The 18,186-nt window shown below is 39.5% G+C and overlaps 1 protein-coding gene across 1 annotated transcript in view; it reads right to left on the bottom strand.

Annotated features, from left to right (window-relative positions):
• Positions 1–1,078: 1,078 nt before the first annotated feature.
• Positions 1,079–18,186, bottom strand: part of LRRC38 (leucine rich repeat containing 38) — a 40,459-nt gene continuing 23,351 nt past the window's right edge. The window contains exon 2 of the mRNA XM_075189934.1: positions 1,079–5,069. Within this exon, the coding sequence (XP_075046035.1) occupies positions 4,834–5,069 (236 nt within the window). The 3' untranslated portion in view covers positions 1,079–4,833. The remainder of the gene's footprint in view (positions 5,070–18,186) is intronic.

Raw genomic sequence — 18,186 nt, 5'->3', positions numbered from 1 at the left:
AGTAGACAGACGTGGGACAATAGGTAGAGAAGACCCTGTCCATGAGATCTTAAAGTCGAAGGTTTGCTAAACCCAGTCCTCAGGGGCCCCTAACACTGCAGAACTTCCAGGTAACAAGCAAAATAATTACACCACCTGTGGATCTGTTACAATGTGTCAGCCAGTAATGACTACACCTGTGCTAAAGCAAGGAGATATGGAAAACCTGCACTGTTAGAGGTCCCTGAGGACTGGGTTTGGGAAACACTGTGCTAGAGACTATATGTCCTTCTAAAAAAGGGTCTGTATTGAAATTGTTATCTGGAGAGATATAAAGGTGCATTATCAATTATAGACTGTTGTATAATCTGCAGTCTTAATTGCATACTTGCCAACTCTGCCTGAATGTCAGGGAGACTCCCTGAAATAGGGGGGATCTCCCTCACTTTCTGAAGAGTCTGGCATTCTCCCTGATGCTGAGCCAGTACAAGATGTGGTTGGCTTCGCCATCTGTGGCATGATGACAGTTCAAAAATTGTGTCCTATGTCCATGTATTGATGCCTATGAAAGTGGCCATTTTCATGGAGACCAAGATTTAATCAAAGACTGACAGGTAAGACAACATGACTTCAGTAACAAAGACAGAAATGTAAAAGACACTTCTGTCTCTAGAGATTCATTAGCGGCTTTTCTTTAACGCATAGCTGCCTACTCTCCCGGAATGTCCGGGAGATTCCTGCATTATTGGGAGACCTCCGGGGCTCCCGGGAGAGCAGGGTAACCTCCCGGATCTCGTTCCCACAATAGATAAGTGGCGGGGCTTAATGACACAAATACCGTGTCTTCTTAGCCCCGCCCCTGTTGTAATTGGCCAAAATTGTGACAATCATTTAGGGGGCGGTGCCAAAAGGATGTAATTTGTCAAGCCCCCCCCCCACTCCCCCCAGGATCTCCCTGAAGCCAACGAGAAAAAGTTGGCAAGTATGCTTAATTGCACTGACCAGGTCATGATGATGTGTAAATGATATTTAAGCTAGTTACTAGGTAAACGCTATCGGCAGCTCAACAAATCACCAAAACAATACATTGAGTGGACTATCATTTTATTAATAAAGTACAACAAATATGTACAACATATTTGTGACATCAAAATCATAAAGGACAAGGAACAAAATTCACACCAGATTGCATTGTGCAATATAAATACATACAATACATTTGTAACACAATAGGGTAATACAATATTGGGAGTCATAATACAAAACATCTGTCCTTTATAAATATTTATTTAAATTATTCCACACATGGCACTAGAGTAATGATCAAGTCTCTTCGATTTCATAACCAAATGGTCACTGCTGTTTTTTTTATTTCACATATATTTATACCACAATATGTTTTATTAATTGGAAAGCTCTCAGCAAGATATAGGCTTAATATAGAAATGTATTATAAGGTAAAATTCAATATAATTGAAAATTGAATATATTGAGTTAGAAACACCACACCTATTTTTATTATATTTAATAGAAATATAATGGAACATGCACAAATGTAAGCCATAACAACCAATCAGAATTTGTTATTTTTTCCAGTACTGCTTACACAATAAAAGCAATAATCTGATTGGCTGCTATGGGTTATAGCTCATTTGGTATTAAGAGAGCTAACACAAAATTGAAACAAATGTATAAAATAGTTTTATTACTGCAAAATAACTATTTTTTCAGTATTGTTAACTACCACAAAAGGGGAAAAAAAAAAAGCATACAAGGCTATAAACTTTATTAGTCACAATATTACGAGCATTAGAATTGTGACTAAGCAGTTGCTGATATTCGATTCAGTGGCATTAGATACCAGCAACTGCCTTGTCAGAATTCTAAAGCCAAGTATGCACCGAGTATAGTGGTTTATTGCAAGGTCTGTTTTATCTTAATGTTATTTCAGTTCTTTTTGTCGGTCATAACTAATTTAAAAAAAACTAATTATTTTGCTGTAATAGATTATTAGATTTTCTATATTGTGCGAGTTCCCTAAAAAAATGATCCCTTTACATGGCTCCCAACCAGATGTGTGGCATGTAGAAATGTTTGCATGGATTGGGCTTATTTTGTCCTGATTTTCTGAATGTTGTGAGGTATGTCGTTAGTGCTTATTTGATGCTTCTCCTATTTTGTAATTTTATCTTTTGAGAAAAGTTAGTCAAAGACCAAGGGGTAAATGTATCAAGCTGCGAGTTTCCGGTGGGTTTGAAAAGTGGAGTTGATGCCTATAGCAACCAATCAGATTCTAGCTGTCATTTTGTAGAATGTACTAAATAAATTACTACAATCTGATTGGCTGATATAGGCAATACCTCCACTTTTCAAACCCGCCGGATATTCACGGCTTGACACATTTACCTCTAAACCTCAATCTGGACAGAGGCGTCAACAGTGGCAGAATCAAGGTTCTTTTGCTATTTACCGACAATCAGACATCACAACGAACATTTTCAGAATGCATCATGTGACACAGGAGGGTGTGGCCTGTTCTTTGAGTACAAACAGACTGAGCGGATGAGCGCAACAACCATTTCCTAGCCTGTGGAAGAATACACCTGGAAACTATGTCAGTGTTATGTTACCCCTCATTGGTTTTAAATAATGCAATTGTATAATGGTTTGGATATAGCCCACTGTAAGCAAAAATAACTTACCCTACATTATATCTCATATGAATTTAGTTGGTCGTCCAAAATCTAGCTCAGCTGTCAGCACACAGTAGACTTCCAGTACATTAGCATTATTAAAAGTATTTATTGATGAGCACATTCCTGCAATGTAAGTACATGGTAAACTCTAGTTAGCATTAAAATATGCAACAATGAATGCAATCCTGCCGGTTACACCTTACACAGGGTGCATAGAGGTCTCCGAAAGGGACCTTAATATCAGGTGTGTTCTAGAATTCAGACATTAACCAGCTAGTATAACTGAAAGCAAAAACAAATTGCTCTAGTGAATCATTTGTTTTAAATCCATGTACTTAGAGATAAATATTTTTGATATGTTTCATAATCTGTCAAGAAAATACAACATTAAGATACAGCAATAGGTAAGTGTTTGAAGACATTTTGGGCCACTTATGAATATTTAGGAGCTATTAGCAATTAATTAGACATTTATTTCCACTTGTTAACTGTATAAGAAAAATGACAGCCGGAATGTGATTGGTTGCTATGGGTTACAGTACAGTTTTCCTAGGCACCAGTAATCTAACACATCATTAATAAAAGGGACACTAGCCTCAAAATATTTATTTATGCTTTTTTTGCAGAAAAGTAAATGTGAAAACTCTGTTTGTTTTGAGCTGTATATTACGTTCTTAGAGGTCCCTCCCTCTCCCAGGACTCTGCTTCCCCTCTGAACAACGTCTGATAAGAAATTAGCCTGTGGTATAGCAGGGGAAGGACGCAGGTAGAGATGGTGGGGATTTTTTTCACACACAGATTTAAGAGAGTATATTATCTGGAAAGACAACGAGAGCAATTGTGATGCTTCACGTTGGCTGTTTAATTGCTGAATGTGCCGCAAGCCGTGCTGTAAAAATAATTATATAAATATATTTCTTTATAAAACCAGACGATAAATCATATAGGAACTCTTTAAAAAGAAAAATGTGTTAGTGTGCCTTTAAATTGCACATTTATATATGGGTTGTTGAGAATCATATCTTCTACTTGCAATATCCCTACCCCATCCGTATGAAATTTAGATTCCCTTAAAAGGTATCAATAATAACAGTACAGGTGTTGCATAATGCTGGAAACATTTTCAGTGGTTTATGGAATAAATCTGAATGTATGTCTCTGATAAGTGAAACAAGGATATTCATATTGGAGAGAGGTTTTCAGGATCTTGGGGGGGGGGGGGGGGGTATTGGTGATAAAATGGAATTGTGTAGACAATTTTCAGGAACATCTTATGAATGGGAGGTAAATAGTTTAGCAATGGAGGTATATATATATATATGTTTCAGTGTTGGAGGCTTATAACCCAAGGGCTAGCCTGGGGTCGTTATTGTCCTAATCCTCCACTAGAGGCAGTGTTTCTGATCGAGTCAGCTTTTACACTGGCAGCTATTGCCACGCAAAGTTCCTACAGGCTAAACTACGCCAATTCTGAATTGTTGTTACTACTGGAGAATTTAGGACTATCCGCAAGCACCAAAAATAACAGTTTGCACACTTTTATTTTCAAATGCTGTTTTTCAGTGTCAACTTTAACTTAATAATTTACTCACCTACTGACAACCTTAATATATTGGCTTGTGAATGCTCCCCTGTAACATATACTACCTATGCTGCTTTTCCTTTCTAGTTTTTTAGCCTGGTCTTTTTTTATCTTCAAAAGGTTCCGTTGCCGTGGGATACGACACAAAGTTCTTCCAGGATACAGTTGTACCCAATGCGAAAAGCTCACAGCTGTTTTATATCTGAGGACAATGAATATCAGCAACTCTGCCTGGTTATATAAACATATAGCTGCATAAACACAGAAGGATGAACACAAAGCAACATGTGTAGTAAAAGTTGCAAAAGGGCAAATAGAAGCCAATAAATTTAAGTTAAAGTTATCTGAAGGTGGAAATCCCCATTAAGTATCTGCTCAAAATAGGTGTATTCTTTCTTACCAGAAACGTATAACTAATGGAAATCCATTGTAAGTATCCACCGGTTGTACCAGGAGTACACTACCAGCTCTGGGGTGTTATTAAACACAATTTGATCTCATACAGTCTATAATTTTAGAGGCACCACAATGGTACCCGCGTCACCAGGAAGACGTTGTGCCCGCGCGGCGGAGTTCTTACTCTTCATCTTCATCCTCGTCCTTGCTTGGGGCACATTTATGGAAACAGTGCACAGTGGTGGCCAGGAAAAAGCTGGAGAAAATGGCAGCGATTGACACAGCGACTCCGGAAAAGATGATGATTAAAAAGTCCGTCAGTGACAAACTGAATTTGCATTCGCTGAAACTGATGTCTGACAGTTCGTGCAGGAAAATTTTACGGTCCTCTAAGGTGCACTGAATTTCCTCCACGCCTGAAAAAAAAGGGGGAACAAATGGAGGGAACAGAGTTAGATTTACATTCACAGGAATATCAGGTAGTGCAGTGTTTCTTAAACCTTGTACTCAGGACCCCCTAACAGTGCAGGTTTTCTATATCTTCTTGTTGGAGCACAGGTGTATTCATTACTGACTGATACATTGTAACAGATCAACAGGTGGTACTAATTATTACCTTTGTCACCAGGAAAACCTGCACTGTCAGGGATCCTGAGAAGGAGTTTGAGAAACACTGATGCAGTACATGGTCAGAGGATCACATGTCTAACTAATAGAGATGCTCACTAACCCCCGTGAACTGGTTTTGGTTTTGGATCTGGATTAGCTTTGTGCTGTGGTTTTGGCAAAACCACCCTCGTGTGTTTTGGTTTTGGATTTTTTGGAAAAATCCTAAAATATGCTAAAATCACATAATTTTGCTCTTTTTTGCTCTACATTATTATTAACCTCAATAACACTAATGTCAAGTCATTTGCAGTCAATTTTGACCACCTCACAGATCACAATATTATTTTTATACACTTTTGGACAAATACTGCAGCGACCTGGCTGGATGGTAAGCGACAGAGCAACGACACAAACACACTGCAGTTCCTAGCACATCTAGGACACATTGGCACACAGCAGTGGCAGAAAAGAAAAATGGGGGTCCGTCCTCCCTCCCACCCCTCGCTATGTTGGATCTTAAAAAGGAATTCAAAACTCGCGAGATCCGAAATCCAACGACGTCAAGAATGACGCTTTGCCTCATTTTCAATTCCGAGGGCGCGCGACAGTACCGAACTGGCTCGTCTCTGTACTCGGATCCTCTAAGTTCGAGTGTGTTCCATTTCCGAGATACCGAGCCTGAGCATCTCTACTAAGTAATGGTAGCCTAACTTTAATAAGGCTGAATGAGTGTTACATATATATGTATTTATTTGATCTATTATTAGGAATTCTTGGGACTCTCTGAATAAGAGGTTTGTTTTCCAGAATTTGGAGCATTACATCCAAAATCTTCTAAAAACACACATAAATGATTTCCGCCTTTCACCGCACTGCCCCGGCCACCTAAGTGCTTTTATTATCTCCATTTTTATAGTAGAAAAAGTGAAAATATTGTTTTTCAGAATTTCTCATTACAATCATCCATAACATCAGCAGAAACAGTTTAGTAGCAACATAGTCCAAGCAGTGCAAATTTGCTGTAAACCCTAGCAAAAAAACCCACAAAAAAAAACAGATAATTGCTTTTATTAGTCTAGTGCAAGATATGCAAAAATAAATAATGTGTGATTGGTTTACAGCAGGATATTTTATTAAAAAAGCTTTTTTGTTCGTTTAGCTTGATGTATATGTAATATCTTATTTGGCCACAAGAGGTCACTTACATGGTCAAGAATACTTTGCAGAAAATGATTGCGTGTTGCTTCTGTAAAGTACTATGTATGTGTGCACTATGTTCTGATTACCCAGGGCACGGGATCCCCACCGCTGCATGCTGACTGATTAGAGAACACTGTAATTTTCTCCGTACACACACGAACGGTGCGTGGGAAGGAGAGGAGCAGCCAACTACCTGTTTTTTGGGAATTGTGGTGGCTAAAATGAGAGAGCACGGAGTGGGAATAGAGTAGGAGGGGATAACAAAAAAGGATCACATGGATTAAAGAAATCAAAGTGGAGGGAAAAAAAAGCAGATACAAAAAAAAAAAAAAAAAAAAAAAGAGATACATGAGAGCTGAAGGATGGGAGAGCTGTGGGTGAGAAAAAGGGAGAACTGGAAGACATTCCAGTGAAAAAAATTGGAAGGTGAGGTCGGGATTATTTATAGTCTCTGCCCTGTGGTCCTCCACGACCTTTGTCCGCCACTGTGATTACACATCATATTCTGGTCATATAGGCTCTGTAAAAAGCTTCAATCATGTTTGCTGAAGGACGGGCTTTGTCCTACCATTCTACCCTATAAAAAAGCACTGCATGGGACGGAGCCATGATGACGTGATTTCCAGCAAATCGAATCATCAAGCTCTCGTCCCGTCCACTTCAGGCAGAAACCAGGGGTGGCCTACTCTTCAAGGAGCCCGGAGAACTCCTGGAAATTCAGGAGCCTCCTGGACATTCCGGGAGAGATGGCAGGTATGTTGTGGACACAATGACAGTAAGTGCAATTTTCAAGTGTAACCAGTATTCACCATAAGCGAAAAGTCACTGAAATAATCATCATCATCTGTTTATTTATATAGCACCACTAACTCTGCAACGCTGTACAGAGAACTCATTCACATCAGTCCCTGCCCCATTGGAGCTTACAGTCTAAATTCCCCAACATACACACACACACAAAAATTTAAATAAAGTTAGAGAGGTTTTGTCTGGCTACAGACTTGACCGAGTTAATCCCCCTGGTTATAGTAGATTGGCAATAGTAATAATACTATACAAAAAATAAACCTATAGATTCAGCATCCTAGCATCAGAATATTACCAGGACCATTTAACTAAGTGTTCAATATTTAAGCTTTTATTTCTGCAAACATTACTTATTTCAATTTAACAAACATATTTTATTATAATTCTATGATGTACAGTAAATTATAAGGAAATTAAAACTCACTTCAAAGTTCCATGACGTGAATAAAGACATCATAGGCAGGCTGGGTTGTGGGAGAATTCCCCCCCCCCCCCCGGGCGGTCCCATAGTGGGCTACCTCGGGCTGATTTACCTGTATTTTTTTTTACTTTAAAACGTTCCTAATAGACTGCTGAGCTGAGTTTCGCCCCCGCTGGCTAAAATTTGCCAGCCAGCCCCAGAAAGGCATGCAGCCTATGGCTTTGTGTCTTTATGTGGAATTCTTCAGTGACTTGTGATATCCCTATAATCTACGGAACAGGATACAATATCTCCTATGTATTTGCAATAAATCATACACCTCTATAAAAATTGTTCACGCAAGTTCCAGCCAAAAAAACAACATTGGAGGGGAAACTTCACAGGGGTCTCTGACGAAACTTCATCAGGGAAATCTATTTAAATCTATTTAACAAATGTCCTCCAATTGCTATCTTCAACTCGGGATGGCAATAGACGAAGGTATACATCATCATCAGTTATCTATATAACACCAGCAGATTCCGTAGCGCTACGTCGTCGGATTTCGCAATTTTTGGATTCCCTTTTAAGATCCAACATAAGGCGGGCCCAAGGACAATTCCATCTTGCCCCACTTTTCTATTCTGCCACTGCTGTGTGCCAATGTGTCCTAGGAACTGCCATGTGTTTGTGTCATTGCTCTGTCACTTAGCATCCAGCCAGGTCGCTGCAGTATTTGTCCGAACGTGTATGAAAATAATATTGTGATCTGTGAGGTGGTCAAAATTGACTGCAAATGACTTGAAATTAGTGTTATTGAAGTTAATAATAATGTAGGAACAAAAAAAGAGCAAAAATATGTGATTTTAGCATATTTTAGGATTTTTTCTATAAAATCGAAAACCAAAACCAAAACTTTGCGACGGAGGGATCTTAATAAATAGACCCCACAGGTCTATAAAACAAGTGGAAGAAAAACTACCGTGCTGGTTAAAACACAAGTTGTAGCTAATTTAAAGCCCAAGAGATTGTATGACATTGCCCTGATTACATTGTGCTTCATGATCCTTTAATGACTATTTATAAATTTAGGGAGAGAAACGTGAGAAAAGTGTAATTTGCCTGACCCGGGGTTAGATTTGTGTGTTCTCTTGTGACATGTGCTTCTAGAATTCACTGCCAGGTCAGAGGGGTATATTTGAGTGCATTTACTTATTTATTTATTTCTGTGGACGGTGTAATTAATTTAAAAGTACATAGAGAGATTCTGGTATCGATTCTGTAGAAGCTGAAGAGGCACCTGGTGATCACTGACCTGTTATGTGTTGTATGTGTAGCAGAGAAGAGGGACAATTTCAGATCTGTTCTGTAGAATGGTCTTCGGTGGGCTGTGGAATTGTGTCGGTTTCTCCAGTGGAATGTGGACTATGCGCTACAAGCAGAAGTTCTCCTGTCATTTATTATACAGCCCAGACTACTCACTTATTATACTCTAATCACCCCAAAGAGCAGTATGAACATATAAATACTGTGAAATGTAAAAATCTACAAATACAGTGCGGAAAGCAGGAAAAGTGCACCTCCCACCACAAAATAAAATTTGCCTGAAATGTCACAGCATCCTTCATGCACTCGGTTTGCATTTTAAATAACACATGTTGGGAGGTTTGCTTTAACGGGCCTTCCATGCCAAACTTGGCTTTGGTATTTACAATAAAGTAATTTACACAATTAGTATAAATCATACTTGCCAACTCTCCTGGAATGTCCGGGAGACTCCCGAAATCCGGGTTGGTCTCCCGGGAGAGCAGGCAATTCTGACAATTCCCGGCCGGCTCTACAAATTAAATGGAGGGGGCCGGGCTTACTGGTGCCGTAAATGAGTCATCATGGCCCCACCCCCTATTTTTATTGGCCAAAACCGTGATGGGGCGGGGCTAACAACGCAATTCTTCAAGACCCGCCCCCACACACCCACCTGCCTCCCGCACCTTCTGGGACACAAGTTGCCAATGTTGGCAACTACGGTATAAATTAATTTCTCTCCCCATTTCCTGCAAATGAGATTGCACAAGACGAGTTTTAACAAATGCTATAATGAAGCATGAAAGCACCTCTGTAAGGCTCTTTGTCTACAGATACTTCTATTTGCACCAACTTCATCTCTTTTATGGCCATGTGTAATCAGTTTTGAAGATGGGCCTCCAAAGAGATTTTATCACGTTAAATCGCCAGAAAACTGCAGTTTTCAGAGGATTAACTCATCCTGCCTAATTATTGTTAGAGGTTCCCCACAGCTTCGACCGCAAATAAAATCCCCATAGGTAATTATCGGGACCGCTAAAATATCCTGGAAATTTGGAGCTTGACCCCAGCAGGCTTAGTGCTCCTCCCCAATGCAAATTGTGCAAAGGCCATTAGTACCAAAGTGATCGCAACTGCAATTACTATAGAGTATTCTCCAGGACGGGATGTTATCAGAGTCGTTGTACCGGCTGAAAAATTTTAATAAAGTGCAACATTGAATAATTTCTTATCTTTGCGTTAAGAAATTATAATTATCGTGACTAAAATGAGATGGGTCATAATTAGACCGCTTAAAATGATAGGGGCTCTGACCTAAGTCAAATTCACAATAAAAAAATAAATATATATATATATAGCCAATATTTGAACAGCCAACTACACATTTCAGTCAACACCCCTTGTCACTTCAGGAAGAGTCATCTTGAGTGTAAACTACTGTCGGAGATGATCAATGAGCAGCATTGACCCCTTCGGCTCCCGGGTACCTAGAGCTTGGTGGTCAATCCAACAACCAACGCCACTTGATCTTGCGCAGCGGCAGGGGAGACAATGCTATAGATGGGATTTGGAGAGAGAAAGGGGGATTAAGTACAACGGCGTCAGCTCCCCACTCACGCTTAAGATAACAATTGAATCCTCCCTGAAATGACGGGTGAGCGGTGTCCATGTTTCAAGTAGTGGTGCCCATATACTTAACAAGTACCAAAGTAATTATTCAGTATAATGTGGAGAAACTTGTCCTGTTTAGGATTACGCACAGCAAAGGTTATATTAATGTCTTTTCAAGAACAGATTCAATGAGGTGTCAAAACTTTTGTATACAACCAAGTATGTTAAATGCCTACCACGAAACATCGGCAGACATCCATAAACATACATACAACATAAGCAGAGTAATACAGTGACTTGTAGGAAATAAGAACCACGCATGGTTACGCGATAAGAATTTTCTACATCCTCAAATGTCTATTTCTAATTGTAATGGGGAAATGTGAGAAATGTAAGTTTCACCTGACCTGGGATTGGATTTTGCTGTTGCTCGCCACTGAGATGTTTTCTTGGAAATCCTGAAAAGGTCAACAGCATAAATGTTTTATTTTTGTTTCTTAAGCATCTAGCTCATATATCAGACATGAGGGAATTTACATTTCCTAGAAAGATTGGCTCGGTGGTTAAGAGCACGGATTGTGGAAATAGTTACATAGAGGTGCTGGCTTGAGACGCTTGCTTATGCCTTTTTGACTTGTTACGGCTATTTTTTTGTCTGAGGCAATACACTGAAAGGGATTACTTCTTTTTGGATGTTTATACTATAAGCCCTACTATTTAGCGAGTAATTACCGTATTAACGCTAATATTTTTAGAGCGCTCGTTTGAGAGCGTTACCGGCAACAATTGAATACCCCCCTTACAGTGTCACTTGACGACTGTCAGTTAACCACACTAACTTTATACTGTACTGCAATTGAGGTTTACCAAATATCAATCACAAAGCAGTAAGGATGTTGGGTGTTGCTGTCAACTTTACCATGGAGACAGTTAGAAAGAAAAAGATAATTTTGAGCCAGTTTGAGAACCCCGAAACATACTTCTGGTACAATCGGCAATGGACCCTGATTCGTACTTGTAGTTCCAAATTTGCTGTCCATGTTGGCAGGTGAGTATTGGTGATCAACCTCAAGGTCCGCGTTTGAGTCTCGCCTTCACCGCTTGTGTTAAAATTAGGGTTTCATTTTTATTTTTTAAAACACATTCAAATATGTTTAAATAATTTAGAGGTTCACAATAAAAAAAACAAAAAAAACACAACAACAACAACAACAACAACAACATTAAAATTTAACTCAGAAGTGTGTGAACTGGCTTTAATATGTTCAAACCTGTTCCACTTTCTCGATTTTTGTTTTTTTCTAAAATTATTCATTTTTCCAAACCAGTTAAGAGAATCAAACTGGGACTAGTTTGAGCATCTCTAGTTACTAACTACATCTTAGCGTGCACACTTAAGTAAACCTTTGTGTCTCCTTTTGCTGCAACTGAAGACAATCTGGGATTGCATAAGAAGTCAGGTAACTAAATGGTTTATTTAATATCTAGCTTTTCTGTTATTTTAGGTGGTTGTCTTGACAAAAGGTCCCAATGTAGGATGGAAACATTGACTTATAATGTGAGATATGGAATTGAATGAAAAGAAAATGAAAGCAGAAATGGTGATTGTATCTTTTAGTAAACTGCCATGTCTTTTTGCAGCTACTCTGTGACTAATTTTAGCCAGATTTTGGACAAAACTAGTGAACATTTGGACAGTTGTAAAGATATCATTAGTAAATAGACTGTAAATAAATGTCATTGCTATAAATAGTAATAGAGGAGCAAAAACAGCTCAAAATCACATAATATTACCCATTTTTCACAAATCTTAATTAAATCCAGATCTACAACCAAAACCTTTCAGGATTTTTGTGCAATGTATATATATATATCTATCTATCTATATATATATCTACCTATCTATCTATCTACTATATAAATGCCTAGTGGCGTGTGTGGAAAACAAAAAACCAAGCTGCAGCGCCACCTGCTGGGCAGAGTTATACACTAACCTATATATTTCTTGAAGGAGAAGTGACAGTTGGGAGTGGTTGGTGGTTGCCAGGGCTGACAGTGGGGAGTTTTTAACACCTTAAGTAGCTTGATGAAGGATGTGGCGATGAAGATGAAGGATGAGGTGATGGAGAAGAATGATGAGGTGGTGACATGTGGACAAAACCACGTTAAAAAAGGGCGCTTGCGTCGGGAAGTAACGCTCTTCCCCTGAGGAGGCCTGGGCTAGGCCCAAAAGCATAACAAGAACCTTTTTAACACCTTAAGTAGCTTGATTTGACTAGAATGCATGAGTTTCATGCACGGGTTAACATTTATATATATATATATATATATATATATACACACATACACACACATATTTAATGCACTAGTTTGTAGGTTTAATTCACTGACACATAGAAAACTTGTTGTTTTAAAACCATCTTTTTGGCTGTGAGTACATTTGACCTTTGTGGACACAAATCACACAACTGTGTATTTAAAATATTATTATTATTAATTTTTATTTATAGGGTGCCACAAAGTATCTGTAGCGCCGTACAAGGACAAACAATGGCACAGTACAAGGTGAAACAGCACAGTACAAGTAACAGTAAGCACTATAACTCTGGGGGCTCAGGCACAGCATGAAAGAGAGAGAGGGAGGGGGAAAAGGGAGTACAGGCAGGTAACTATGGCCCAAGAGGGTGGGCAGGGATGACAGGTTGAGAGTCACTGAGGGGAGTGGAGAGAAGCGAGAGGAGACAGAGGGCAGAGGGACTGAGAGGAGGTGAGCTGAGTAGCTGGAGAGCGCAGTTAAAAGTGATGGAAACAGGAGGTAGGAGAGCCCTGCTCAAAGGAGCGAACAATCTAAAATATACATTTTCACTAACCTTTAAGATAGGTAGGTATTGTACTTGCAAAATAGAATTATTAGAATTATGCCAAGCCAATGTTAGGTATAAGCTTTAAATAAGAATTTATAATATAAATCAGGAAAAATATTTGTATCAGTAATAAGTTTAGTGTTCACTTTTATTTGATTTGCACATTTCTCCAAAATACACAATTTTTCCATTATTGTTTTTCTCTTTATATATATTTTATACTTTTTAGATTTTGGTGAATACGGCTACGAGCCTGTGTAATTAAATGAAAAAGATGTCAAAGTTCCTTCACATGTAATAGAGCGACCGTGTTCACTATCAATTATTCATCAGTGTGGCCTAAATTCCCTGCGGTAATCACAGAACCTAGAAGTCTATGACGGACGATGGCTCACATGGGCTGTTTTCATTGTTTTCTATGTCAGACGTTATTAACAGTGCAGATTCAGTGTATGTGTTCTAACGTGTTTACATGTGGTAAATATGATTTTTGCCTTTAATGTCTCTTAAATATGGTAAATAAAATTACCGATGAGGCGCACAGATAAAAAGTATTTAGTTTAACTCTAAGGGGCAAATTTATCAAGATGCGAGTTTCCGGTGGGTTTGAAAAGCGGAGATGTTGCCTATAGCAACCAATCAGATTCTAGCTATCATTTATTTAGTACATTCTACAAAATGACAGCTAGAATCTGATTGGTTGCTATAGGCAACATCTCTGCTTTTCAAACCCGTCAGAAACTCGCATCTTGATAAATTTACCCCTAAACCTCTGTGTTTATTCATATAATCCTTGCATATAAAGCATACTTGGGTACTCTACCAGAATGTCTGGAAGAGTCTTGAATTTCGGGGTAGCTCTCGTGGATCCCCGAGACTACAGGTCTTTCTCCCGGATCACTTTCTAGTGAAGTTGGCGATACGGGGGACCTTGATGACACTGTTGCGAACAGGGCCTAAATGACACGATTGCAGTACCACACCAACCCCTCTCCACCCCCCTCTGGGAGAATCCGAAAGTCGGCAAGTAGGATATCATGGCCATTTGTACATCTCTAGATTCCAGTTGCAGAATCTCACTTCAGGACATAATGTAAAACACGGAGGCTGCCCACATACTCGGCTATACTGCCGCCACTATTAAGCAATCAATTTTATATGGAAACATGTGGGTCCAGACCAAGCACAAGGCCTGTTACATACCTCCCAATATTTATGATGTCTAAATCCAGACATAGACAAGCCCTCATCGAAAGAGGGCTTGGCCGTGCCATGTTAAGGGGAAAGTTCCCACTGCTTCCAAACACTAGGTCACCTCCAAAACCCCTCACCTGCCCTCCCTTAAAAACACCCTTGAATTGCAGCTCACACCCACTCGACACAAGTTGGGACAAACCTGCTGAAATCGGGGGAGTTGGGAGGTACACAGTTAATAATTATGCAGCATCGTATTCGGGTGTAAAGTGACCACTATCTACCGGTGTCTGGTTACTTTCCAACTAAACTAATAGGCTCGATTTGGTCTGGAAGTGATACTGACCATTCTGCCAGACTATTTCTCTTGCAATTTGGCCACCCATTTGAGTACATGCATTTCAATATACTACCAAATGTCTTCTATAGATACAATAACATTTTGCATAGCTGCTTAGTGGTTAGCACTTCTGCCTCACAGCACTGGGGTCATGAGCTCAATTCCCGACCATGGCCTTATCTGTATGGGGTTTGTATGTTCTCCCCGTGCTTGCGTGGGTTTCCTCCTGGTGCTCCGGTTTCCTCCCACACTCCAAAAACATACTAGTAGGTTAATTGGCAGATATTAAATTGACCTTAGTCTCACTCTCTGTGTGTATGTTTGTTAGGGAATTTAGACTGTAAGCTCCAATGGGGCAGGGACTGACGAGAGTGAGTTCTCTGTACAGCGCTGCAGAATTAGTGGTGCTATATAAATAGCGAATGATGATGATATACTATAAATATATATATATTATATATATATATTACACAGACACACACATATATATAACCAGCAAGGCCAATGCAGCACACAAACACAATTGTTCTGCTCATTAAGATGCAAACTACCAGTCATAAAAAGAATTTAAAAAATTGATTGAGTCATTAAACGTGCAGAATACAGAAGATGTGCTACTGAGACGACTGTAGACAGTGAATAAGAACAGCTAAAGGGGATGATGTCCTGCATATAGAACAGGTGGAGCGGAGGTCTCACTTGTCTATAATACATGTGAACAGATGCTGAAAATGACATGCAGCATATGGAACAAGTGACACGGTATTGTGCCGGTATTGTCCTACATAAATAATAAAAACAGATATACACATAGCACCCACCGCGCTGAAAATAAGTGATACTATATATGTAAAAAAAGAACACAAAATAATAATAGTAATAAATAATAAAATATATAAATAGAGTTTGTTACCATAGCTGCTTACTCTCCCCAAAAATCCAGGAAACTTTCTGATTATTGACAGATCTGAGGGGTAGGCAATTCTCCCTGAATGCCACTCACCTGTCTGCAAAGTGGGCGGGGACATGTCATAATGATGCAAACCGCATCATCAAGCCCAGCCTCCTGAGCGATCAGTGGCGCGGTGATGTAATATGTGTCATCTTCACTTTGCCTCGCCCACGTCATGCTCCTGGAAGTAAGGTATGAAAAGTATATCCTTAAATACCGATTCCTGGGCCTTTATCTTGGATGCCTCAGATCCAGAATACAACTCACACATAGTACACATAGGGGCCCCTGGATTCAGGTAATAGCTAAGCGACAACCAGAACTTTACCCAAAAAAACCCCAAGGGGAATATTTACTAAACTGCGGGTTTATAGCAACCAATCAGATTCCAGGTATCATTTTTTTAGAAAATTCTACAGAATGACAGCTAAAATCTGATTGGTTGCTATAGGCAACATCTCCACTGTTTCAAACCCGCAGTTTGGTAAATATACTCCCAAGAGTTCCCCAGACTCTCACCTCTACTAATCCGTGGTCTCTCAGCGGCTGGCAGAATAATTGTATTGCTTCCATTTGGCCCAGGGTGTTATTTTTGTAAAGCAGCAATAGACAACAGCCAGTAGCTGAAGAGCCACTGGTTCCATCCAAACGCCGCCCATAAACAGGCTAATCTAAGCAAACCCCCACCCACTTTTTATTAAGAACCACCCCTTTGTAGCACATAAATCAGTATATCCCGCCAAAATTGGGACTGTTGGGAGGTATGGTGGAGGGGGGTCACATGACGCAGAAGTCTGCTGGCCCCATTCTTATAAGATGGGGGGCTGCAGCGACGGCTGGGCGGGTTGCCGGTGCCCGCGGGCCACCTATCGCCCACTGCCGGTGAAGAGTTTTTATGTTCTCCACAATATCTGCAACCCAGGGTTCAAGGAAAGGTCAAGTGGTCCCCAGATTTTGGAGGCCTCTTTTAAAAAACTAATTGGTGGCAAAATAAGCCCCACCCAGAATCTGCTCGAACGACACACCACTCCCACATTCATACAAAACCACGCCTACTTTACAAAAGCGCATACACCCATTTCAAGGTCCAAAACCTGGGACCATTGAGAGAGATGCTTTTGCCAAACTTTGTGATAACCTGATTCTGTCCATTGGCTGTTAAGAAAAAGCCCCATTCACCGTCTCGTGAGTAGTAAAAGTGTTCAGTGATGGAGTAGGTTTGTTGTGTTGCTGTAGAAATGGATTTTAATGTTAGGATTCCTTATTTGCAGAGACACTGGAAGTAAAGCAGGATGCTGCCATTTGTGTCACCCCATGTATAGTTTGGAAGATTTCTTACTTGCCAATGAAGGCAAATCCCTATATTTAAAGAGCATCTTACTAGTTGTGTAGTGAAGGGGTTAATGTACAATATCTGCTTATAACAGGTGACAGTTGACATTAGAACACACAGACAATGAAGTTATTTTTCAGAGAAATGTATAGGTATGTCATTGTCTAATATGCATGGTATAATATGCCTACTACATATTATTTTAAAATAAGTTATTTTTAATATAATCTCCACTTAAATTAAGAACATTTCCAAGAGTCTGTATTGTGCAGAGTTTTAGGGAAGAAAAAAAACAATATAAGAAAATATAATATTTTATTTCTTCAGGCAAATGTAATAAGTAAGTAGCAATCTCAGTTGTATTATGGAATTAAACAGTGTAACTGGCCCAGAATTACCTCTGGCTAAAGGCCTTTGTGGATCTGCAGAGGGTAAAGTCAGCCTCAAGAATATCGTTCTGTCCATTTTTATTTTTTGGGTACCAGCTGGTTCCTACACTTGCCAAGTGACAGCATGCAAAAGATTTGGGGCCAACAGCCTGAAGATTTAAGTAGCGAAGACATAATGAGAATTATTCTATTCCTCAATAGGGAGTGTGGTGTTCGGAGATTGTCCTTACGATGAGGAAAAAGTGGTTGTCATAAGGATCTATAGACAGTCTGACAGACTGGCCCAACTCTGCACTAAATTGAAATCAAGATACGGGATTATATTACTGTATACTCTATTACCAATGTTTCACTAAATACCACAATTCAGCATTGTATTTATATGGTCTTTGCTCCCAAGAATTATTACACTAAGCATAAAGGAAGTAAAGTATTCTAAAGTGGGATACTCAAAGTCATTCATTTTAAATGCACGGTCCTCTTGGTGACAGTGTATAAATTAAAAAAAGAAAAAGCTGGGTACACACTA

This window comes from Mixophyes fleayi, chromosome 11, assembly GCF_038048845.1.
Source record: "Mixophyes fleayi isolate aMixFle1 chromosome 11, aMixFle1.hap1, whole genome shotgun sequence".
Classification (NCBI taxonomy): domain Eukaryota; kingdom Metazoa; phylum Chordata; class Amphibia; order Anura; family Limnodynastidae; genus Mixophyes; species Mixophyes fleayi.
This window is presented reverse-complemented; position numbering and strand designations above follow the sequence as displayed.